This window comes from Abramis brama, assembly GCF_963993115.1.
Source record: "Abramis brama genome assembly, chromosome: 2".
NCBI lineage: Eukaryota > Metazoa > Chordata > Actinopteri > Cypriniformes > Leuciscidae > Abramis > Abramis brama.
This window is the reverse complement of record NC_139964.1, coordinates 8,295,232-8,321,191: the sequence shown is the minus strand read 5'-3', so window position 1 is coordinate 8,321,191 and position 25,960 is coordinate 8,295,232. Positions and strand designations below refer to the sequence as shown.

At 39.7% G+C, this 25,960-nt stretch overlaps 1 protein-coding gene across 2 annotated transcripts; it reads right to left on the bottom strand.

Moving 5' to 3' along the window:
- Positions 1 to 45: 45 nt before the first annotated feature.
- LOC311077583 (deoxynucleoside triphosphate triphosphohydrolase SAMHD1-like) lies at positions 46 to 24,213 on the bottom strand. 2 transcript variants are annotated; one of them, XM_084106116.1, is made up of 15 exons: positions 23,942 to 24,213; positions 16,525 to 16,619; positions 15,558 to 15,718; positions 12,571 to 12,686; positions 12,242 to 12,313; positions 12,033 to 12,064; positions 11,790 to 11,939; positions 11,592 to 11,692; positions 11,268 to 11,376; positions 10,967 to 11,058; positions 1,931 to 2,043; positions 1,542 to 1,702; positions 1,325 to 1,417; positions 1,075 to 1,179; positions 46 to 865 (listed from the first exon to the last, which is right to left on the bottom strand). In XM_084106116.1, the coding sequence occupies exons 1-15, from the start codon at positions 24,027 to 24,029 to the stop codon at positions 704 to 706; spliced, it is 1,650 nt and encodes a 549-aa protein (XP_083962242.1). In that variant the 5' UTR covers positions 24,030 to 24,213; the 3' UTR covers positions 46 to 703. The 2 variants fall into 2 exon arrangements, with proteins under 2 accessions (XP_083962242.1, XP_083962243.1); XM_084106117.1 differs by having other exon boundaries at positions 1,542 to 1,678.
- Positions 24,214 to 25,960: the final 1,747 nt, after the last annotated feature.

The window sequence follows — 25,960 nt, the reverse complement described above, 5'->3', positions numbered from 1 at the left end:
ACTATCTTGCTGCGCAGCATTAATGCCAGACACACTTCAGCAAATGTCCTTTAAATGCTTTAATCACAGCCGGGAGATCTCAGGGCAGTTCTCCAGAGAATCTCACCCAAAAAGAAGAATACATCAGGTTTTATAGGATAAAGACAGACACATCAAAAATAAGATCAGCATGACTAACATGTCGCCTTCTATCAATATGATTTGTTCAATTGGTAAAGCAAGCTTTTTTACCCTCTGTTATTGGCATCAGCAAAAATATCTCAAATCCTCAAAAAACATTGTAAAGGGTTTAGAGTTCAGTTGATTACTCATTATTTCATGACATAATACAGAAAAATAACAGAACATTTTGTTACATTGTCCAAAGTTTGTCACAAGGTTACACCAAGGAGGGGAAGTAAGATTTAGTTTGTTAAATTGCTAGATCTAGAAGGGGAAGTCAAGTAAGAGTTTATCATAATGTTAGAGTTAGTTAGGGGAAGTCAGGTACATAATGTTAGATATTCTAAAAGTCAGATTTTTAGAGCCAGAAACATGGTTAATTCTAAAAGATAGCTTAAAAATGTTTGTTTATTTATTTTTATTTTTATTTATTTATTTATTTTTTTTGGGGGGGGGGTGTTTTTGTTTTAGTCTCAGAGAAGAATTATTTTCAATCAGAAAATAATATTTTCAATTATTTTTGAATCAATAATTCAGCTGCCTAGGGGAGTCCAAAATGTTCTGTACACCAGATCTGAAAGCACTTCTCAGCCTCTTCCAACAACAACTTCTCCATCTTATCTTCAGCTGTCTGATCATCAGTTCTTCTGTAATAAACTCTGACAAGCTCTTCATTAAACTTCTTTGGCAGGAAACTGGACAACTGTCAACACAAGACGAATATCACTCTCAATGAGTTATATAAAGATATTTGATAATGTAGTAATAATAATTATACTGAGCCCAACACTACAAAGTTCAAGTCCCTGTCCAATTGGTTTACCAAAAGAACACTATAAAGGAATGAATGGCACTCATTTCAAATCAATTCTGCAATGATCTGGAATAAAACAGTTTGAGTGTCATGAGTACCTGATAATATTTGATGGTTGAAGCTTGGTTGGGATTCCTCTTGCTGTAGAAATAGATGGATTCAATGGGGTTTTTGTCCTTCATGCCGTGATCCAGATCAACCACCTGAGTAAGAGATGAATTATTTGTTTGTGAAGATATGAAGGCAGATGTGAGGGATGAATAAACTGAACAGTTGAGTTTTTATTTCAGAGCAAAACCTGAATCTTAATCACTTTCCATCCAAGCACTGAATAACTACATAACTTACATAAACTGGTAATTCTTCAGCGTTCAGAGAAACAGTCGGGTCAGTGGGTTTGTACTTCTGCACTGCGGCTTTCCATGTTTCTATCAGCTGTTCCTGAATTTGCAGATTTGAAAGGGTTAATCAAGTGCTGTACAGTAAATACTGTCTGGATTAAGTTGTGTAGTCATTAAATATGGGCAATATCAGTCACTAAACCAATGTATTTTTATTTTCTGACCTTTGACTTGTTTTTCTCAGTCAGACGAGCTTCTCCCACAAACTTTGGCAGTTTTCTCCAGACGATCTTTTCCAGGATGTTTCTGGATTTCTTTAGATTATCAGCATTGGAGGACGAGATCTGCTCAAAGATCTCATCTGACAGAAGATTCATTATTTTAGCTAAAGTATTAACAAATTACTTTCTTCAGACCATTATATAATTTTCCTTATGGATAAAAATGGAGAATGATGGAGATATTATGGTTCATTTATCTGAAGTGCAGTCTATTTGAAATTATATTTTTCAGTCCTTTTGAGTATAAATTCCCAAAACCAGACGTGCCACTCATATTTTAGCAGCAGACTCACTCAGAGAAAGGTGGTTAAATTTATTAGATTTCAGCTGACCTGTGAGTTTGCTGTATTCCTCTGCTGTCTTTATGGCTTCAGAAATCTTCAGCATATCTTCAGGTTTCCCTTCATGAAGATCACGGTCAGCTAATACGAGCGCTTCTGCAAACCTAACACATAGAAAAACATACAAGTTAGTGTACAAAGCAAAATCCCTAGTGTTAACTTAACACTGTTTAGAGTTTATATAATCCACACTCAGAGTGTTATAAGTAACACTGAAGCAGTGTTAAAGTTAATGAGATAATTAAGTGATTGATTGAGTGATGATTGAGCATTATTGAAGAAATCTGATGTTAACAAGCAGAATCACTGAAGGAGGATCGTCAATTGGTTTTGCACATTTTGTTGCTAGTAATTTGTTTTTGTTTAGTGCGCGTTGTACTTTTATTTAGTAATTTGTTTGGGAGCACTTGAGGGGCACATGAGAGCGAGTGTAGCTAGTAGCTTCGTCGGTAACACTTTAGAATACTGTATCTTACTTACTGCATAACTAATAAGGAATTATTGAGGAACTAATAGATAATTATTTATTAACACTTAAGTCACTACTGTTAACTACTAAGGAAGTTGTGTTAACTAATTAGTATGTAATAGAATTGTATGATTGTGTTAAGTTTCAGTTAGTTAATCAATAACTAATGAATTATGTCATAACTCTTGAAGAACTATTATTAATTATCTATTAATTAATGTGCAAGAAAAATAACTAAGAAGTAACTATCATAATGTATGATAACTTATCTATTTTACAAAGGTTTAGATAATACCGTTAATAATGTGTTTTTTTACAGTAAGTTTGATTTGAGTCAGCAGTATGTGGCAATTCTGTATTAATTACTAATGAGTTCCCTATATTCTCACTTTGGAATACTGTTCCAGGTTCCAAGTAATTCCTAAAGAATTATCTAATAATTATTTATTAATTACCAATTAATTTCCTTATATGTTCACTTTAGAATACTGTTTCAGGTTATAAGTAGCCTAATTCCTGGATAATTATTGGATAATTATTTATTAATTACTAATGAGTTCCCCATATTCTCACTTTAGAATACTGTTCCAGGTTCCAAGTAATTCCTGAAGAATTATCTAATAATTATTTGATAATTACCAATTAATTTCCTTATGTGTTCACTTTAGAATACTGTTTCAGGTTATAAGTAGCCTAATTCCTGGATAATTATTTGATAATCATTTATTAATTACTAATGAGTTCCCTATGTTCTCACTTTAGAATACTGTTCCAGGTTCCAAGTAATTCCTGCAGAATTATTTGATAATTATTTATAAATTACTAATAAGTTCCCTATATTTTAAGTTTCCCTCAGTCATTGCCTCAAACATGAATTTACTCAATGGCATTCTATGCTGAGGAAAACAGACACACACAGTACTGTATATATAACTATATATAAAAACTAATCTGAGGTTAGTTTTGTATGACTGTTCATTAGTAGTTACTTCTTAGTTATTTTTCTTGAACCTTAATTAGGAGATAATTAGTAGTAGTTCTTCAAGAGTTATGACAGAATTCATTATTTATTGATTAACTAACTGTTACTTAACACAATCATAAAAATATATTACATACTGATTAGTTAACACATCTTCCTTAGTAGTTAACAGTAGTGAAAAAGTAGTTAATGAATAATTACCTATTAGTTGTTCAATAATTACTTATTAGTTATGCAGTAAGTAAGATACAGTATTCTAAAGTGTTACCGCTTCGTCTTTGAATGGTGGTTTTCTGTGCGTCTTGATTGGCGGTTAGGGGGAGATCACGTGACGTCATTGTCCTTATATGGTTAGTTGTTTTGTTCTGGGAGACATGCCTGAGTTTGATTAATTTTGATTAGTTGTAATTTGTTTGTTGGCGTACTCGAGCGGGAGTGCTTGGGCGTGTGTTTTGGCAGTAGTTTCTGTTTTTGGAGACGTGTGAAGGTAAGTGACCATTTGCTACTGTGCACTTTTAAGTTTTGGCCATTTTTCCATGTAGGTGTAGCAGCGTTTCCCAATAGGGGGTTCGCTGCACTATTGTTTTAGTATGGAGGTACGGAGGGGAAACGCTGTCCTTGGGCTGTGGTTGATAGCCTGTGTGTACTGATCAATTTGTCACTTAAGCTTCTTGTCTCTATTGGTGAATTTGTTAGCCATAGATGAAGTGGTGGAAAATTTTATTGAATCGCCACATGAACGTGGATTAGATATTTCTACTAAGAAACAATTGATCAGGAATGCAGAGTTGATATAATGTTGATATAGGGGATGTCCGAAAGACAAAGGATTATGTTAAAGGTAATTTGAAAGTGAAATTGTTGGAAAATGGTGTCTTTATGCCGGGTAAAGTTGACACTTTGGTTGAATCGTCTCTATCGGGAAGAGTAAGTCCAGTTGGTTTATCGTTTGAGCAGCAGAAAGAGTTGCTTTTGTTACGTGTCAAAGCTGAGCAGGAGAAAGAGCAGGCGATGGAAAGAATGAGGCAGGATTTGGAGCGGGAGAAGATAGATGTGGAGAGACAAAGACTGGCGCTGATCAGAGAAGGTAAACTGGAGGGTGAGGCACTCCGGGCTGACCGCCCCCTGGTGGCACAGGTAAGCATGAAGCAAGATGACTTGAGTGATTTGAGATTAGTTCCCTAGTTTAATGAGGAAGACCCAGAGACATTTTTCTCCTTGTTTGAGCATCTGGCAGAGGCTCGAGGTTGATCTGACTCCACGCGTATGTTAATGTTACAGTGTGTGTTAACAGGAAATGCACAACAGGCTTTTTAAGCTTTAAGCAGCGCTGATTGTGGTAAATACTCTGTGGTAAAAACTGCTGTTCTTAAAACTTATGAACTTGTGCCGGAGGCATACCGACTACGTTTTCGAGGTTGGAGACGTGGAGACAAGTCACATCTAGAGTGAATGCGTGATTTGGCATTGTATTTTGTATTGTATTTTGACTATTGGTGCTCAGCGGCCGGGGTTGACTCTTGTGAAAGCCTCTGTGAGTTAGTCATTTTGGAGCAGTTTAAAAACTCTGTGCCGGAGTGCATTGCCACCTATATGGTAAATGGTAAATGGGACTGCATTTATATAGTCAAGTCAAGTGTATTTGTATAGTGCTTTTCACAATACAGATTGTATCAAAGCAGCTTCACAGTATTAAAATAATACAACAACGTTTGTTTCTAATGGAATTTATTGATTGATAAAATTAAAATGAAATATCCCCAACTGAGCAAGCCAAAGGCAACAGTGCTTTCAAGAAAGCGCTTTCAATATAGTGCTTTCAAGAGACCGATGGCCACCAAAGTGCTTTACATATTGCCTCACATTCACCCATTCATTCACTCATTCATACACCGACGGCGGTGTCAGCCATGCAAGGCGCCATCCAGCTCGTCGGGAGCAGCTGGGGTTAGGCGTCTTGCTCATAGACACCTCGACACTTGGTCAGGTGGAACTGGGGATAGAACCACCAACCTTCTGGTTTGTAGACAACCTACATGAACGATTATTTCTTGATTCATACTTCATGAAGTGGTGCTGGCCCTCATGAAACAAGGGCAAGTAGGTCGTTTGAGGATAAAAGTGGTCGTGTTTCAGGGGACTCGGAATTAAAAATCTGTAATTACTGTCATAAGCGAGGACATTGGAAAAATGATTGTTATGCTCTTAAGTCTCGTCCAAAGCAAACTTTTCCCAGGGCTAATCCTGTGATGTGTGCTGCATCTGTCACTGATCAGGAGTTAGCTGGAATCACTGGAGAAGGCAATCTGGAGTTGAAATCTTACTTGCCTTTTATTACAGAAGGTTTTGTTTCATTAATGGGAAGAAAAGAGCAAGTGCGCATAAAAATTTTGCGTGACACTGGTGCGTTTTACTCGTTTATTGTAGCAGCAACTTTGCCATTTTCAAATGACACCTTTGTGGGATCAAGCATTCCTGTAGTGGAAATGGGTTTAAATATTTTGAAGCCTTATGTTTCCCGTGAACCGTTTGGGAGTGAGGTGGAGTTAAAGTTGTCCAAAACTCATCCTGTTTGTTTGGCTATGCCATCATCCTCAGTTGTGGTAGAGATGGAGGATCTAACAGGGCCTGATGAGGTTATGGTGTCTGGTCAGCTGAAAAATAAGGAAGCTTTGGATAAATTGGAAAGTGTTTTGGGTCATCTAGAGTCATGTCATCGGGCACAGCTAGTTAAGCTGATTAGAAGTTTGCACTGTCTATTTGGAGACACGCAATCACGTACAACTTTACTAAAGCATGTTATAGCATGTTAAAAACATAACTGGCGTTACGCATGAAATCGTAACTAACTGTATAACACATAAACAACACATTTGACACACATATAACACATTAAAAACTGTGAGAGGCATTACACTTTCTTCGCAAGTTGAATAGGGAAGGTGTTTGCATCAGAGCTGCCCTGATGAAGGAGCATGAGAACGGACTACACCCCATTGTTTCTGTTAAAGGACATTAACATAAAGAGAGTGCCACTACTCACAGAAAAGAAAGACACATGCCCGGGGTGTGGGCATGTGTGCGGTTCTCACGATAGAAATACTTGACAATAAGCCTCTTGTGCTCTTGATAAACACGTATAATATTGACAAAGATCTGGTAAGATGTCAACGACTACTAATGCATCTGATGAGATTTAATGTCAAAGCCGTGCATGTTCCAGGCAAACAGTTGACACATCAGTTGACACATCAGGGCGAGTCTGAAACAAAGGACAACATCAATGTATGTGTACAGGCAGTACTGTCTACTAAACAAGTAAGTGAAGACAAGTTAAGTGCCACAAGGAAAGCCACGCAAGAAGAATCAGATCTTCAGTCAGTTTGTAAGTACATTCACCAAGGCCCAGTCAGATGTCTGAACTGTCCACAGGTTTCACACTGTCAGAGCTCATCTCTCTGAAGTTGATGGACTTTTGTTGTATGAGGACAGAATAGTGATTCCAGGATTCACAGAGAAAAGAGGTGTTATGTCAGCTTCACACACGCCATCAAGGTCTCACTAAATGCAGGGAAAGAGCTAACATGTCGGTATGGTGGTCTGGTATTGGCAAAGACATGACAAAAATAGTCAAGACGTGTGAGTTTTGCCAGGTCAACAAGCCCACACAAAAGAGAGAGCCTTATTACATCTCTTCCCAGCGGTCCATGGCAAAAGATTGCGGGTGACATCTGTGAACTAAATGACAAGAAATACCTAATAGTTGTGGACTATTATTGTTGTGATATTAAGATTGCACAAGTACAGGCCATCACAAGCCAGTAGGTAATTATACATTTGAAAAGCATGTTTGTTCGTTGGGGGATCCCATATGAACTTGTGATAGACAATGCTACTCAGTTCCCTTCCACTGCATCTGCAGAGTTTAAGGGTGTATTCACAGCAGGAAAGTCTGCAAGTTCACTTGCTCTGGTCCAGACCAAATACAGTGTTGTTGTTGTTGTTGTTTTTTTTTTTTTTTTGGTGTGTAAACAAAAACACACGTGTGCTAAGGTCATCCATTCATCGAACAGAAATTTGAACCGTACCAGAGTTTGTTTGGAACTGGACCGATACCATCTCTTGAATGGTACAAGACAGGTCTCGAACCAAAAAAGACAGGTGTGAATACACTCTAAAATGACATACAAATTCACTCACACAACTTACAGTCCTAACTATACGCAGGCTAATGGTGCCGCTGAAAGAAGCGTTGCTATTAGAAAGCGGATACTCAGATAGTATGATCCACAGCTAGCTCTTATGAGCTATCATTCTACACCTGCTACCTAGTCCAATTGACTATGAACAAGTCAGAAGGACAAACAAACCAAGCAGGCATACCAGTACTTCTACAACCGACACTACTCAGCACGCAGTTTACCAGACTTAAATCGAGGACAAAGCGTGAAAGTTAAGTTGAATGGAGAAAAAGCTCCTGAACCCAGGTCATACATTGTACAAACAAAGGAAGGTCTCTCATCGGAACCGGAGACACATCCAGAGTAGTCCTGAGACACCAGAAACACCTGACAGATAGATTGTACATAGAAACAGTGAATTAACTGATAGACCCTCTCTTGAGACCGATTTAACCACAAACTCTATGAATGGGTCTAGTACCTCAACTTTCATCACACAACACCCACGTATACTTACCTGCAAAAGAACCCTTGCTGGTAGAGAAGTAACACAGACTGCAAAGATTAATGAATTATATAACGTAAACGTAAAGAAGAAGAAGAAGAAGAAGAAGAAGAAGAAGAAGAATGATACTTAATAATATTAAGTAGAACTTTAAAAAGGGGAGATGTAGTGATCTGTATACAAATGAGTTTGTGATTGACTGTTAGCTGCAGGGTCCAGGGTTGCTGGGCAATAGAGTCGGTCACAGAGATGACAATGAGTTTGTTCTGCTGCTGCATATAGTAAATAAAACAAAGAGACTAAGTCCACCAAACTGTCTTCTCAATATGCCTTATTTCCCTGTAGCCCAAGACTGGTTGCCCACTGAAGCTGGGCTGAGCCTGGTTAGTACCTGGATGGGAGACCTCCTGAGAAAAGTCAGGTTGCTGCTGGAAGAGGTGTTAGTGAGGCCAGCAGGGGGCGCTCACCCTGTGGTCTGTGTGGGTTCTAATGCCCTAGTGATGGGGATGCTATATTGTCAGAGAGAACTGTCCTTCGGATGAGACGTTAAACTGAGGTCTTGACTCTCTGTGGTCATTAAATGTCCTTCGAAAAAGAGTAGTGGTGTAACCCCGGCGTCCTGGCCAAATTTACCCCTTGGTCTCTGTCCATCATGGCCTCCTAATCATCCCCATATACTGATTGGCTTCATCATTGTCTCCTCTCCACCAATAAGCTGGTGTGTGGTGGGCATTCTGGCGCAATGTGTCCGTCACATCATCCAGGTGGAGCTGCACATTGGTGGTGGTTGAGGAGATTCCCTCAAAAAGCGCTTTGAGTACCCAGAAAAGTGCTATATAAATGTAACAAATTATTATTATTATTATCATGACAGAATAAAATAACTATAAATCCATAGCTTGCAAATGGCTCAAGAGTTTTTTGTATTTATTTTGTAAGTCTCTCTGTGATGATATCTAGGTGCAAGAGTCTCTATGTGTTGGGATTTATCTGACCTCAGTGAGGCGAGACAGCTAGCAGACGGGGGTTTAGCCAGTCTGTCGGCTTCCTGAACTTGGTCCCAGTTAGTCAATGTTCAACTGTAAGACTATGTGCCATTTTACTAAATCAGCCCAATCACGCAGAGGCATGACATAGCATTATTTCCCTCGAAAGGGAAATGTCATTTTTATTAAAATTTTGAAAAAAAGAAGAAGGAATTTATGAAAAAATAAAACTGATTTCATAGGGCCCAATAAATGCAATAAATTCAAAAACAAAGGCCCAAAAAGGTCTAATGCTGAATTATGACGCTTTTCCACTGCATGGTACGGTATGGCTCGGTTCGGTACGGGACGCTTTGGCGCTTTTCCACTGCATGGTATGGTACGGCTCGGTTCGGTACGGCTCACTTATGGCGCATTTCCACTGCATGGTACGGTACGGTACGGTACGGTACGGTACGGTACGGCTCGCTTCGGCTCGCTTTAAATGGTACCACCTCTGTTGAGGTTCCAAGCGTACCGTACCGATACTAAAATGTGACGTGAAAACACTGAAGATCACTGATTGGTCAGACAGAATCGTCACTACCAGTGTCATTGTATTTGCGACACGAGACCATGCACGAGACAAACCCGCTAGATTTAAATAGCCAGTAGACAACAGCCAACGCTGTAGTGTCTTGCAGTTAAAAAGTTTCTTGCAAACTGTTTCTTACTGTTCGGATAATTTTTAACGCATGTGCTGAGGGCACATATTAATATATATATATATATATATATTAATAATAAATGAGCAAAACTTGGCCACAAAATATTTAATATTCAATTATTTTAATGATCACAATTAAAGTTTTAATTTTATTAAATTGAACAAGCGCAAAATTCAGCATTCAATCAAATATTCAAAAAGACTTAATAATAATGTTATTTCTCTCTATAGGCGCGTTTACTACGAATATGGCGATCGTCAACTTCATCTTTGCCAGACACTGACAGAAAACACTATTTTATAAATAAAAATCAGTGCACGCGTCCCCGGATTTACAAACGCACATCTTGCTTGTTGCACGCACATTATGTCGAAATAACAAGATATTATGTTGAAATAACATTATTATTAAGTCTTTTTGAATATTTGATTGAATGCTGAATTTTGCGCTTGTTCAATTTAATAAAATTAGGCCTATATATAGCCTATATATATACTATTAATAAATGAGCAAAACTTGGCCACAAAATATTTAATATTCAATTATTTTAATGATCACAATTAAAGTTTTAATTTTATTAAAACGCGTGCACTGATTTTTATTTATAAAATAGTGTTTTCTGTCAGTGTCTGTGCATGGCAAAGATGAAGTTGACGATCGCCATATTCGTAGTAAACGCGCCTATAGAGAGAAATGCACATAATGGATTACATAAGAGAGTAGCCTATTTCTTTTTGTTTTGAATTATTTCGTTTAAAGACATTTCAAGCTTTGTGTATTTGAGGATGAGATGCGCTCCAGTTAACGTACAATGCAAGTGACCGCTCGGGCGCCTCAATGGTTAAATGGTCTATTTTGCATCTTATTTATTCAATCCAGGCAATTGTTTGATGAAAAAATTATTAAAATTAAGATACAATTTATACAAAACGAAATTCACTTTAAAGAAAGGCTTTCTACAAAACAAAACTTAATGAAGTGGTCAAAATTATGTCTGACTCGCTCCATGTCTCTCTACTCGTGCTGTTCACTTTTCATAATCAACATAGGCAGATGGAAAAAAATAACATAACATTAACTAAATGCGCTTTTTTAATTACTCAATGCTAGAGTGACTCGCTGAGCAAATTCACCATGTGCTCTCGCGAGAAATCTGAATTTCCAGGGTACATATTCACTGCTAACAGAGAGACTCACATCTCTTCAATGATGTTGCAGATCTTGTGCTGGTAGGCCTGGCGATGGAGAGTGTATCGAGTGCGAAACATGTCATAAACATTATCTGCCTCCTGTTAGACATACAAACACCAGAGTCACAGATCCAGTTCCCATAATGCAGTGTTCACATTCAACAGCTTTTCATCTTTTAATTTGGTCACTTTTTTAGATTTGTCTAAAAGAAACAAACTGCCACATTTTTAAACAGAGCTGACCAAAAAAAGATATTCTGAAAATTGTATAAATAGTGCAATGTACATTTTTGGGTAGTGTCATGTACCTTGTCTCTGAAGCAGATGTGATTTCTCCCATTCATTTTACACACTCGAGCGAACTTCAGCAGACGATGATGGTCAAAACTGTTACGAATGCCGAGGTGATGACAGTCTCTGAGAAATAAGTATATCAAAAAAAGATACAATGATAAATATTAAATGTCAGCTTGGCTCTGTTTGCAGTAGTTCTTAGTTGCCTTTATTTTAAACTGACCTATACGACCTACAAGAGATTAAACCAAAGCTAAATTATGAATATGATCTTATATTTGTGACTTTATGTGTTCTTGTGTTGCCATGAGCCAATCAAACTGCCTAATAATATGTACCGTGCGAAATAGTCCCATTTGTCGACATCAATGCCGTTCTGTTTGTTTGCCACAATCTCATACAGGAAGGATTTGTCTTCAGCTCTGCCCTTGTATGTCCACTGAAAATAAAAGCAATATCTGTTTCACTTCAACATTTTCCACTACGAGCTGTAAGTTACTCAGTTTTATTAACACAGCTAGAGTAACAGCACGTACTTCAGCAACTGAATCTTTTGCCCCTTCGATTAACTCTTTAATGAAGGTGACGTCTTTATCATCCAGTCCGTGCTCTTTCAACACATTCTCATTTTCAGTCTTCAAACTCTTCACAATGTCATCAAACATCAGCACTGACATCTGCTCATGCTACAGTAAAGACACAAAGACAGATGAGATCCTAAATACATATATTACAGAGGTCAACTACATTGTGTGCATGAACAATGTGTTCATTCTCACCTTCCACTTCTCAGGGATATCATCAGGCAAGCCTAAGAATAAGAAGCAGGTCTCAGATGGTTTGTAAGTCATATTTTGCACATTACTTAACTCTTTCAGGTTCATCTACCAGACATGCACACATAAAAGTTTTTCCCCAATGTCATAAATGAGAAATTTGCATGTCCACAGATCTTTCTTATTAGATCTCATTTCACACTGAAACTTACCCCTTATTTGTTTAATCTTTTTGGCTTTAGGAATAACCAGACCATCAAATACATGGGAAAATGGACCATGACCTAAAAAAATATATATAATTAAAATCAATAAAGACAACATTTTTATTTATTTATTACGCGGTTTAAATATGTTTCTCTTACTTGTGATTTGTAATCTACTTAGAAATCATTTTTTTAAATAACTTTTTCCTCACAAATTAATACACAAAGTAATGAACAGTACTTTTAAAAATTATTAAAATGAACACAATCGTGAGATGAAGATTTCATTATAAAAGTTGCAGGTGTTTTATATATCCATAAGCATCAGTGCTCACCCAAGTCGTGACACAGTCCAGCAATCTGAACACACAGGAAATCCTGTCTGGTGATTTTGAGCTCTGGCTGATTGTCATGAAGAATCTTGACCAGACAACCTGCTAAATACGCCACTCTAACACACACACACACACACACACACACACACACACACACACACACACACACACATACAACACCACTTCATGACCAATAACACAATCTAGAACATTTTTCAAAAATGTTAATTGCTTTACTTGCATGCCATGTGACTGTTACCAACATCAGAGAACCATGAACGTGCAAATGTATAGTCAAATTATTAAAATATTATAATGAATCTATACAATTTTAAATTAAATATAATTATTTAAAGATATTATAAAATATGATATTAAAATTTAATGTATTATTAAAGGAAAATCTTGAGGTTGGCCGTTGGTCTTCGGTACTCGACTGTGCAGTCATGAGAGTCTTTTAATGCCGCAGTTCACATCTCTCGTCCAGAAAAACACACAAGTTGTGAAAAATCATGATTAATAAATATGAGACATGGAAACCAATCCATGTACCTTCTTCAACTGAGGGGAATATATCCGTTGTGTTCATCGCAACAAGACGTTATCATGTTCACATATGTTAACTATCTGTCACGGTTCATGAATTCACTGCCTTTTCCTTGTCTCGTCTGATTGTTGTGTTGTGTGTTAATTAGTGTGGTGTGTCCTCCGATCATCACTGATCAGGAGCGCCAGCTGATTCCCATTTACCCATCTATATATTCTCTGTGACTGGTGTCTTCTGTTGTCAGAGCATTGCGGTGTAACCGGTGTTTGTTCCTGTCCCATTTTGGCTGTTTCCTGTGATCTTCGCTCCTGTTGGATTATTCGTTGTGTCTTCGTCTCCGTTCATCTTCGTCACTCTCCTGGATTCGGATCATCGCTTCTCTCATCACTCACCACCAGCCCGGTTGCCCGTCAAAGTCCCTGTGTCACTCTCCCACCCCAGTGCCGTGCTTGTGACTTTTTGACAATTCTGTTTATTCTTTATTAAACATACTTTTACCTGCAATTGTCTCTTCTCTTGCGATCATGACAGAATGCTCTGACCCGATCATGGAGGCAGCAGGCGGATCCACATTCAGCTTAGACGAATTCAACACTTGCAGTATCAACCGGATGGACTCACAGGGAGAGAGCATCGCCAACACAGGGCGGGCGGTACACGCTTTAATGACGCAGGTGTCCAAGCTCACCCAACAGTTCCAACACCTAAGGAGTCCTGTTGCGCCACCCACACCGCCAGTTCAACCCGCACCATCGGAGTGCACCAGTCAGAGCCTAGGTAGTGCACCGCACCAGTCAGAGCCTCGTCTTCCGGTTCTGGAGGCATACTCAGGAGAACCCAACTTTTTCAGAGCGTTCCTGACTAGGTGCTCCATGCACTTCTCCTTACAGCCCCGTACTTTTCACAACGAGAGATCGAAGGTGGCCTTCGTATTGACGCTGCTGACCGGAGGGGCGGTGTTATTGGGAACGGCGGTGTGGGAGAACCAAGACCCATTTTGCGCCTCGTTCCAGGCACTCGCTGAGGAAATGAAGAGAGTATTTGATCGGTCAATGACAGGAAGAGAGGCAGCTACAGTTATCGCCGACTTACAACAAGGTGACCGATCTGTTTCCGACTACTCTATCGAAGTTCGCACTCTGGCGGCCGAGTTCCAATGGAGGTGGTGCAGTGGGACATGCTCCTGCGTGGGCTGGCTGAACATGTCCAACGTGAGATCTACACGCTGGACCTGCCCACAAGCTTGAACGGACTCATTGATTTGGCCCTCAGGGTGGACGCACATATCTCCAGAATGGAACGTCGCGTTCCCCCGGTTCGTTTTCCTGGAGTGACAGAGGACCCACGGACCAGCGGCGTGGACACGGTCAGCCCAGTCGTCGATCACAAGCCCATGCAGGTGGGTAGAGCTCGGCTTTCCCGGGAGGATAAGGAGTGGCAGAGATCCCAGGGACTCTGTCTGTACTGTGGGGAGCGGGCCACTTCCTTAATGCTTGTCCAGTTAAAGGACCTAACCCGGTAGTACACTTGAGGCTACTTGAGGCTGGGATCTCCACCGAGAAGACCTCATCACCATCGTCCACGCTCCTCCCGGTAAGACTGAGATGGCCAGCTGGCACTCACGACTGTCACGCCCTACTGGACTCAGGAACAGAGGGCAACTTTATGGACCATAAGCTCGCCCATAAGCTTCACATCCCTGTCACCACACTTACTCACAGCATATCTGTCAACGCACTTAACGGTCAAAGACTCCCCAACATTGCACTCACCACCGAACTCATAACACTCACCACATCAGGCAATAATACAGAGACTTTATCATTCCTTGTCCTGGACTCACCCCTGGCACCTGTAGTCCTTGCTCACCCCTGGCTCACATTACACAACCCTTTGACTTTTTGACCGCTCTGTTTATTCTTTAATAAACATACTTTTACCTGCAATTGTCTACTCTCTTGCGATCATGACACTATCATTCTGACTGTCAGACAAATGGAGATATCCAGAGATATTCAACTCGGTGAAGAAAGTAGTTTCCAGGCATTGCATTTAATGTCATGTATTTATTAATCTTGATTTATAACAAATTGTGTTTTTCTGGATGAGACGGCATGAACTGTGGCGCTAATAGAGTCTCATGAACACACAGAAGACCAATGGCCAAGGTAAGGATTTTTGTTAAATAATACATACAATTTTATATCTTGGAATGGGATTATTCTGTGATACTTTTTTTTCTTTTAGCTTGATTCTGGTTACTATTCACTGCCATTATATGAGCACGAGTGGGACATTTTTAAAAAAGATTCTCCTTTTGTGGTACATAAAAGAAAGAAGATCAAATGGCATTAGAACAACACCAACATTGGTGATAATGTATTACTTCATTTTCATTGTAGGGGGAAATAATATGTTTTTATATCTCTTTATATCTTACCCAAGAGAGTGTTCGAAACGATTGTGAGAAGCTCCCGGATACACCAGATATGTTCCTCCGAGTTGTTTGATGTGACGGAGTCTCTGAAACTGAGGTGTATCTGTGATCTTCACCAGCAGGGGGTGCAGCGCAATGTGACCATGAATGGGGTCGTTGAAAATCTACAATAGAAAGAATAGATAAGTAAAGCACAAATTTAAGCAACTTCTCTATGAAAGATGCCTTCTGTTATCCAGGAAATCTAAAGTACATTCATGCTTATGTCCACGGAGTAGGAGAATATTTTACACATGGACATTATGTGAGGCGATGTGGAAGATATTAGGGGCTTTCGCACCAGAGGAACCATTTCATAGTTCCTAGAATTATTGGCGGAAGATGCAGTTTTTGGCATGTTTGCACCGCATGAACTAGGAATGATTTTAGTTCTAGGAACTCTTTACGAGTTGGGGTCAGTGTCAGAGAGTCAGTGAACAACATGGCGGAATACAACAATATTTTTAGCAGTGATATTGTCAGGCTTTTATATTTACAGCGAAGTAAGCTAATTGCCTACACAATGTATAGCATTATAATATAGCAATATAATATGTAACAATAAAGTTTACATTGGCTTCATAAATTAATTTAAAACATAAAAAATCAAAACACACCTAATGCATGTTGCTTGTTCTTCATTTTCTATAAGTAGAATTTAAGAACCTTGCTGTATTTTTGTGTAATTAATTAAGAGAAAGTACATCGCCATCTTACTCCGACGTCACCTGTCGTCAACACGACTCCTCGGGGAACAACCCTGGTGGCTAGTGCCTATAACTAAGTTACTAGAACTACCTGGTGCGAAAGCCCATAATTACAATCCACATTTAATATATGTCGGCAGCACTGCTAAAAACATGTATGTTCCTTCAGGGAAGTGAGAAGTGATATGACATAAGCAGAAATGTTATATGAGTAGTTTGCTTACCTTCATTTGTTCTTTTGAGAAGTCTAAGGAGTATTTCTTCAAGATATCTTGCAATTCATCATTAATAATCTCCCATAACTGTTGTTTCTCAGGCTCTGGAAAAGCATGACTTTTTATGATCTCAGTGTGAAATATATGTTTTAAATAATTTTGTTTGCTTGCAAGATAACATTTCAGCAATGCATTTACACTCTTAGAAGAAATGTGTAGAAAAATCACACATATTATGAGTAGCACTCTACACATTGTTGGTCAATATAAAATAATACTGTGTTGGAAGAATTCAGTTGTTTTACTAATTAACATTTGGTCCCACTCTAAAGAGTGTTAAAGTAACTCTGAATCAGAGTTAGAGTTAAAGAGATAATTCAGTGATTAATTAAGGGATGATTGAGAATTAGTGATAAACACCTGCTGGTAACAAGCAGAATCACAGAAGGAAAGAGAAACACAAGAACTACAACTGACTTCCAGCCAGATCCTTAGATAAAATCTCTGAAGATCTCAGTAGAGGAGGATTAAACAACTCCACAAACAGCATTACCAGCTTCACTTATTACTAACCAGATTGACTTTATTTCGTCATGCATCTATAGAAGTTCTTTTTTAAAAATTAACATTAATTAATTTAGGTGTTGATGTTTTATTGAAAATGTTTGGTCGCCGTTATGGTGATCAGTATTTCTTTTAGTTGTACAGTTAGACTCTTGGCTTTTGATGTGAGTTTGTCAGGAGATATAGTTTGTCAGGTGATACAGTTTTCAGCATCATAAAGTACAATAAGTCAGTGTATGCACGGTATGGAGTGTCCGTACAGTGCGCACATTTATGCCTAGTTTGTTTTTTAAAACCTGGGGCCTGTACCATGATTGTAGTTGAACAAACTCAGGGTTACAGGATTAGTTTTGAGTTGACAAAACCAAACCAATCCAATCAGGTTTTGTTGGTACCATGATGCTGATCATGAACTTTCTCTGTCAACTCAGTCAACTTTCTCGCGAGAGAAGCAACGTGATTCACTTCTCTCTTCTGCAGAATATGAGATAAAAAAATAATAATAATTTAAACAAATTTAAACAGCAAGAAGAAAATAGTTGTCTATGGAACATGACAACTAGGCAACTAAAAGAAAAATTATTGCTATATCAGTGCAAGTAAAAGTTGTGAAGTTAGTTTATACAGTTGAAAGTATAGAGAACTGAACATATAAACTCACATGTACTCTAGTCATTTTTTAGCTTTATCTATTGATTCTAAAGTGTATTTATATTACATTTATACAAAAATGGCAAAAGTACTCACTTCTCGTACTCAAGTAGAAGTACAGATACTTGTGTTAAAAAATACTCTGGTAAAAGTAGAAGTACTGATTTAACTTCTTTACTCAAGTAAATGTAACAAAGTACAGGCTTGGAAATTTACTTAAAGTATAAAAGTAAAAGTAGCCTTGCGAATGATAACCGTTTTGTTTATGCAAAGCTACCTGGACCACACAAATGTTACTAGAGTGCAAGCTGAGAAACTTAAGTGGATATGGAAAAAAGGTTCTTTATGCCATTGCCTACATTTTAAATGGATGTCTGCCAATAGGCCTAAAACATCACCTATATGATTATTGTGACAGAGACTGGGACTCTAGGTTACTGAGATTCTGACTGAGTAGCAAGATATGAATTCAATTGTGAATTCAATTGTGATTCTGTGAGAATTCACAGACCCAGTTTCTCTTTTTTAATCTTCCCCTTAACATTTAAAGGAATCTACATGTAGGCTATGTAATGATTTTTCCGCGAATGAATGCCGCCAAATCTGTCGAGTCGTCTTGTAGTGATGGGTCAAGTGTGCAACGTATATTCCCATTCATTTGACCGTTCGCAAAGACCGGTTTGCGAACGGTCTCGAACCATTGCCTTTAGTTACTGTTGCTATGTCCGACAAGCGATGCCGCTCTTATGCCACACCATGTTCTCACGCACTTAAACACACATCGCGGAGCAGAGAGGACACTGACAAGGGGCTGAGAGACAGGACAGACCAGGCTATTTTTTATATGAAACAAAGACTCACCTTTCAAATCTGGTAATTTTTTAAAGAAATGTAAACAATAAATACCGTTTTGTGTCTCTTTAATGTGTCGTGACAGATCGCTGTAGAGCCTCAGTTAAAGCTGCTCGTGAACCGATCATCTCTTCCTTCTAGTTAATTTATAGCATCAAATAAACATGAATGAACATAAGAGGGAATTATGTTTTTACGCGAAAAGATGTCGGTACACACTCGTTTTTCAAGTTTAAATCCTCCAGTTAATCTACTAACTGTCCTGACTGCTTTGTCGGACAAAATGGCGGCTTATGATTGGTCACATCGCCTGTCAATCAAACTCCCTGTGAAGGGTTGATGACGCAAAAATAATAACGACTTCACTGAAATTATTTGAAACTAAAGTAACGAGCCAATTTTTTTAAATGTAAGGAGTAGAAAGTACCGATATTCATGTTAAAATGTAAGGAGTAAAAGTAAAAAGTCGGCACAAAAATAAATAGTAAAGTAAAAATATCTGAAAAATCTACTTGAGTACAGTAACGAAGTATTTGTACTTCGTTACTTCCCATCTCTGCATTTATATATGTATTCCTTTAAACTGTGTGCAATAATAATTGATAAACTAAAATAGTACATGTGTGATCGATTAATAATTACATAAATAATATCTAAATCATACAACATTATTATTCTAAATAAGCGTTACTAAAAACCAGACGATTTTGTCTTTAAAATCATTTGCTATGTAGTGACTTTTAATTTGGAGTAGAAAAAGTTGGAGTGACTTTATCGCATCAGAAAAGCTGCTGTTAAGGTAACCCACGAGAGGCTCAGCACACCTCGTCTGGAGCGATTCACTGGCGGCATCTAATGCAGAGGGCTGGTCGTGCTCCTTGGAGGACCCCAGCTCATTTCAACCTAGAGAGCCCGGTGCCCTGCAGAACCACCTCAGCCCTAGGGGGTAGGGCATACTCTGCAGTGGGACTGGCGGGCTCAGCACTTCATACTATGGTGGTCCTCCAAGTTTTCCAAGCCAAACTCCTCCGGGCCATGGATGAGTTCGGCCTAGATCCAGCTTCCTTTAAAGAGCTGCGCAGCACAACTGACCTGGTCCTGCTCTCTACAAAGATGACATCCCAGGCGATCGGCAGGTCAATGGCTAGTTTGGTGGTGCTTGAGGTTGGACCACCCTCGAAGAAGTCTCGCATTTGCCTTCCAACTCCCCATTCAGCTCTTGGCATTGGAGGCACTGTTCCAACTGTAAAAGCTGGGCCCATCCCACACCCATTGTACACGCCCCAGTAAACTACAACTGTGAAAGTGGACCCACTGGCTATAAAGAGCACTTCTTCTCTTTGCAACAACACTGTCGTCAGTTCCAGTTGCAGCGAACTGCTGTCTGAAAGACTTAGACCCCTTTCCACCCCCTGCTTCAGGCGCGGGAAGCCATCCCGGGCATGTCAGGCTGGATTCTGCAGACTATAAAACAGGGATAATTGCTTTAGAGGTGTGGTTCACACTTCAGTTCATGACAAAGACGCTCATCTTCTCCGCTCCAAAGTGCAGTGCCTGCTGACGAAGGGCGCCTTCAAACTGTCCCACCAGAGTAATTCGTTCGTTACATTTATATAGCGCTTTTTCTGAGACCTCAAAGCGCTTTACATAGATGGGGGAATCTCCTCAACCACCACCAATGTGCAGCATCCACTTGGATGATGCGACGGCAGCCATATTGCGCCAGAACGCCCACCACACACCAGCTTACTGGTGGAGAGGAGACAGTGATGAAGCCAATCAGTGTATGGGGATGATTAGGAGGCCATGATGGACAGAGGCCAAGGGGCACAGCAAGTCATGCTTTTTCAGCCGCTATTTCCTCATTCCAAAGTAAGATGGTGGGCTCAGGGGCCCATCCTCGACTATAGGCTCCTGAATCGTGCATTAATGAGGCGGCCATTCAGGTTGTTGACTTTGAAGCAGATGCTCTCGCAGATTTGCCCAGGAGACTCTTGCCCAATGTTCTTATCGGTGGATCTGAAAGTTGCTTTCATATCCAGATAGCCTCTCATCACAGACCATTCTTGAGAATCGCATTCGAGGAGGTGGCTTACAAGTAAACAGTCCTCCCATTCGGGCTGTCTCTGACTCCACACACTTTTATCAAGTGCATGGACACGGTTGTCTCCCTTCCAAGACAGGTGGGAATCTGCGTCATGAACTACCTCGACGGCTGGCTAGTGTTAGCCCGGTCTGAGCACAAGCAATGTGCTCACAGGTCGCTGCTCCTCAGTCACCTGGAGATTATTGGGCTCAGAATCTCCTCCGTTAAGAGTTTCCCCCCAGCAGATGAATTGCCTTCCTGGGGGCAGTTATCGACTCGGACCAGATGCGGGCCTGGCTCAAGATGGAAAGCTTGCTGAGTGGTGTCTTTCAAAGGAGGTGCTTTCCTTTCCCTCAAAGCTTTCCAGAGCTTTCTGGGCCTGATGGCAGCTGCCTCCTCTGTGGTACCATTGGGCCTGCTCCACTTGTGGTCCCTGCAGTGCTAGATAAAAGCCTGAGTCCAACACTTGCCATCAGGGACATTTGCACCAGAAGGCGGATTGTCATTGTGTCACTGCTGTGGCGCATTGGAAGGACCCTCGCCTATATCAGACAGGCGTTCAATTGGCTCCTGGTCCAGCCTGGTGCAACACCTGCATATCAACTGCCTCAAAATGATGGTAGTTTTCTTGGCCCTAAAAAACCTCCCTACCAGCTCAAGAAGAGCACCATGTCCTCATCATTTGGACAACTTGATTTAACCTTCGTAAATCACTAGGGTGGCCTCAGGTCATGATCTCTTTACAAAATAGTGAGACGCCTCCTCCTGTGGGCACAGTGTGCCCTGGGTTCTCTGAGGGTTATGCACGTGTCAGGCAGGCTGAACCAAGGCCTGGGCCAGAGTGTCTCCAGGAAAATGGCTGGCCCAAAAATGGCCCAAGGCTCACCTGTACGCCCAACCTCTCTGTTTCCGCAGGTCATCAGACGTAGCAGAGAGACCAGATCCTCAGCCCTCCTGATGGTTCCACTCTGGTGAAACCAATCGTGGTTGACAGCTCTGTGGCTGATTCCGCTGAGGAGAGACCTTCTCTCTCAGACGAGAGGGTCCCTTTGGCATCCCCAACCTAAGTTGCGGAGCCTACATCTGTGGTACCTCGACGGGAGCCTTTGCAGCTCCCTATAAGGGTAGCCAACACTATAGTGGAGGCCAGAGTGCCATCTACAAGACTCCGTAAGTGCTAACTTACTTTGCCCGGTCCGGGCCCTCAGGACTTATGTGGAGAACTCTAGCCAGTGTCGGCAGTCAGAGTAGCTCTTTGTGTGCTTCGGAGCCGCTCTAAAGGGCTGGAAGTTACAAAGCAGAGATTGTCATGCTGGATAGTTAGAATAGAATAGAATAGAATAGAATAGAATAGAATAGAATAGAATCGGGCATTTATATAGCGCTTTCATATGTACTACTGTACACCCAAAGCGCTTTACCATCATGTCAGGGGATCTCTCCTCAACCACCACCAGTGTGCAGCATCCACTTGGATGATGCGACGGCAGCCACAGTACAACGGCGCCAGTGCGCTCACCACACACAGGTGGAGAGAGGAGAGAGAGTGATAGAGCCAATTCAATGTAAGGGGATTATTAGGAGGCCATGATTGGTAAGGGCCAATGGTGTGTGGCCATGACACCGGGGTTACACCCCTACTCTTTACGAGAAATGCCATGGGATTTTTAATGACCACAGAGAGTCAGGACCTCGGTTTAACGTCTCATCCGAAGGACGGTGCTCTTTGACAGTATAGTGTCCCCGTCACTATACTGGGGCGTTAGGACCCACACAGACCACAGGGTGAGCACCCCTTGCTGGCCTCACTAACACCTCTTCCAGCAGCAACCTGTTTTTTCTCAGGAGGTCTCCCATCCAGGTACTAACCAGGCTCAGCCCTGCTTAGCTTCAGTGGGCAACCAGTCTTGGGCTACAGGGAGATATGGCTGCTGGCTATAGTTGATGCTATAGCCCTGGCCTTGGTGTGCTCTGAAGTGTGCTCTGAATGCCTCATTGGAGTGAGGGCCCACTCCACTAGGGGGATGGACTCCTCCTAGGCTTGGTCCAGCAGAGTCTCCATTGGGGATATTTGTTCGGCAGCCGGCTGGTCGTCGCCATTTACCTTTGCTAGGTTTAATAACTTGGACGTCCCTGCCCTTCAGGCATGGATCTTGTCCGCTTGACTGTCTTGCGCCCCAATAGTGGTCTGGACTGTTTCTGCTGAGGCTCCTACTTCATAGCCTGAGCCTCGCTAGTTAGCCAATGCTTCCTAAGGACCCTCCTAGTGGCACACTATGTCAGAAATAGAATGGGACATCGGTTTACCTTCAGGAATGTCATGTCGTGCCACATCCAGTGTAGACAATATCCCTTTTAAATCCATTTAAATGCTTTTGTCACGTCATGCCCTTCACGTCTGGTAGGGCATGCTGTAAGTTTGTTTTAGTTGTTTTGTTTCTGCTCGTTCTCTTCTCTTTTTTTTCTTTTCTGGTTCCTCTTTCCTTCAGTAATTCTGCTTGTTAAAAGCAGCTGTTCATCACTAATGCTCAATCATCACTTACATATTCACTTAATTATCGCATTAGCTTCCGTCTTAAGTGGTCTTTGTCTTGATCTTGGAAGGTTTGATCTTGACTACACTTCTGGTTAACATTCCTGACACATTGTGTGAATGTGTAAAAATTAACTCAAGAAGTGTTGTCCCAAAACTCACACATTGATGTGTAAGAATTTAACACAGTTTGAATCAGTTTGAACACATCCTTTCTAAGAGTGTATATAGTGGACTTTCCAGAAATGTGCAGCTTATATTTGTGTTCATTTTAGCACTAATATAAATATTTTCATACAGAATATGAGCTGTAAAGTTTTCTAATTTAATATTTTTAATGGTGGAACTAACTTTAGGAAAGTAGTTAAAGCAGATGAAGTTCTGGTAATGCCCTTCTGACGTAATTCCTGTAGGTGGAACAGCTTCCTTTCTATCCTTGTTAAATCTATTGCATTCACTGGCAAGTCAAGTCAATTTGCGCTCCAAAGAAACACATAACATTATTTGAATGTACTAACTAAAGCCTTAGACTTGAACAATAATGTCGTACTGAACTTTGTTTGTTTTTTACGATTTTTACTAGTTTGTAAATCGGATGTAACAGATGGATATTACTCTAAATACAAATATGGAAGCAGGAGATAGACAAAAAGATAGACTGATTATATACATTATCATATGAAACTGAGTTGTGTATATGAACTGCAAAATTAAATCAAATCACACATGTCTTCCCTTACCTTCACTTTCTTTAAAAGATTTTTTTAGATCCTGAAGACTTTTCCGGTGATCAGAGAGAGTTTTTTTGTTTTTTTCAGATCGAAGCATCTTTTTTTGTTTTTGGTCTTCTTTTTGTGGGTTGTTAATAAATGAGATGAAGAGGCAATAAAGATATGTAGAACTGCATACAGATTTTATAGATCTAGCAACTTAACTCGCTGGATTACATGATGAGGAAAGTCATTGTCACTAAACTATGAGGGTGTGTCTCAGACAAACATTGAACTGTAGTGAAGGGGAATGAATCGGATCAGAGCGACTGCTGCTGGAAACACATTCAGGAAGTGCAGATCACACAATATTTGCTGTATAGTTCTTGTATATATATTTGTCTTACAACTACCTTTGGTATTGGAGCCTGTTAAGCAAATATATACAAATGTAATGCAAATATTGTTTAATAAAATGTGAATTTTAAAGGGATAGGTCATGCAAAAATGTACATTTAAGTCATCCTTTAATCCTCTCGTGTCATTTCACATCTGAATAACCTCTTTTATTATGTGGGGAAAAATATATATATATTTAGAGAAATGTCTGTTTTTTTTAAATGGGTCAGTGTTGTTTCAACACAAACGTTCCTCAAAATATCTTCTTCTGAGTCAAAAGAAGAGACATGACAGCAGTGATACAATAGTCATATGACACTGTGATAATGACTTTTCCATTACACCTAAGCATTTATAGATCCAAGTACTTCTCGAAAAAAGCTGTGCTTGTAACAGGTTTGCTTGGTTCGTGGTTGGTGTTGTTTTTTCATGTTTAATATATTTCCTTTTAAATTATTGTTCCTAGTTCATGTCAGGTGTGTCTTGTTAATAGGTGTGACAGGTGATGTCCTGAAAAACAAAAGACACACTAACACCCATCTGAAATACACACCTGAGCAGGTTCAAATTGTAAGGTGTGTAAATGTTCACACACATATAATAATTCTGTGTTTGACTTTAATGAAGTATCTGTAGTGAAACAGGTTCTGTGTGAAGAACAGCTGACGCAGCTTCAGTAGATGAACAGCTGATCTTTGTTTGTTTCCACTGTGAACTTTCATTCTTTTACACGTCACTGTTGCAATGGACTTTGCAAAATAAAGAACGAAATTAAAGCTTCTGTGTCTTTAAATAAACAATAGAACTACAAATATAACTAAAACAACAACAAGGGTATAAAAAGGAATAAAAATGCTGCTGCCAGTTCTCTTCTCTTCATCACAAGTTCGATCCAATCACAACATCCTCCCTGAAACAAGATGATGAACTTTACAGCTGCATAATTAATATTGCTTTATCTTAAGAATTTTTGCTGTTTTTATTTAATCTGAACAATACAATCCAACAGGGATTCTAACTTAACTTTACTCAATGTCTTAACTTCATTGTAAAATCTATCTGCACTGTGTGCACTTTTTAATCCGAAAACCCAAGGTCAGATTATTTGATTGACTGGTTTGAGTGACATTTTATCAAGCATGATTTTTGCAGATTTTTTATTTATTTATTTATTTTCTTCACTTTTCTAACGCCAAAATAGTACAATTATAATACACTGTGATTATAATACATGATATATTTTTTGTCAAGCTGGCTCCATTGATTCCTGTTGTTTCCAATAACATTGAATCTCTAATAAAACTCTATTAAATGAATTCATAGAGCCCAGACCACATCCTGAAATTATATTCAAATTAACCAAAATGTTGCATTTTATTTCTATGAATAATTTACATTTGCATTAAAATATGTAGTCTTATGGATAACACAGATGGGCTTAAACGGCACACATGTAAATGTATTAGACACTTTATCTATGTCTCATTTCGAAGGCTGAGTCCTCCGGAGGTTTCATTAGTCACGTCATTGAAGCGGCTTCATTTCAGTATACTGACCACTACAAAGTCATTAAGAAATTACAACAATCTATGCTTTATTAGGAATAGCTGTCACTTTTATCATGTTACTGTTCTGAAATAAGAAATCCTT

Bases quoted from the DNA above. Each gene is read 5' to 3' on its own strand.
- LOC311077583 (XM_084106116.1), bottom strand. From the start codon at position 24,029: ATGCTTCGATCTGAAAAAAACAAAAAAACTCTCTCTGATCACCGGAAA. The intron at 16,620-23,941 runs GTAAGGGAAGAC...ATGCTTTTCCAG, and splicing joins ATCTTTTAAAGAAAGTGAAG to AGCCTGAGAAACAACAGTTA. The intron at 11,059-11,267 runs GTACATGACACT...TATGTCTAACAG, and splicing joins ACATCTGCTTCAGAGACAAG to GAGGCAGATAATGTTTATGA.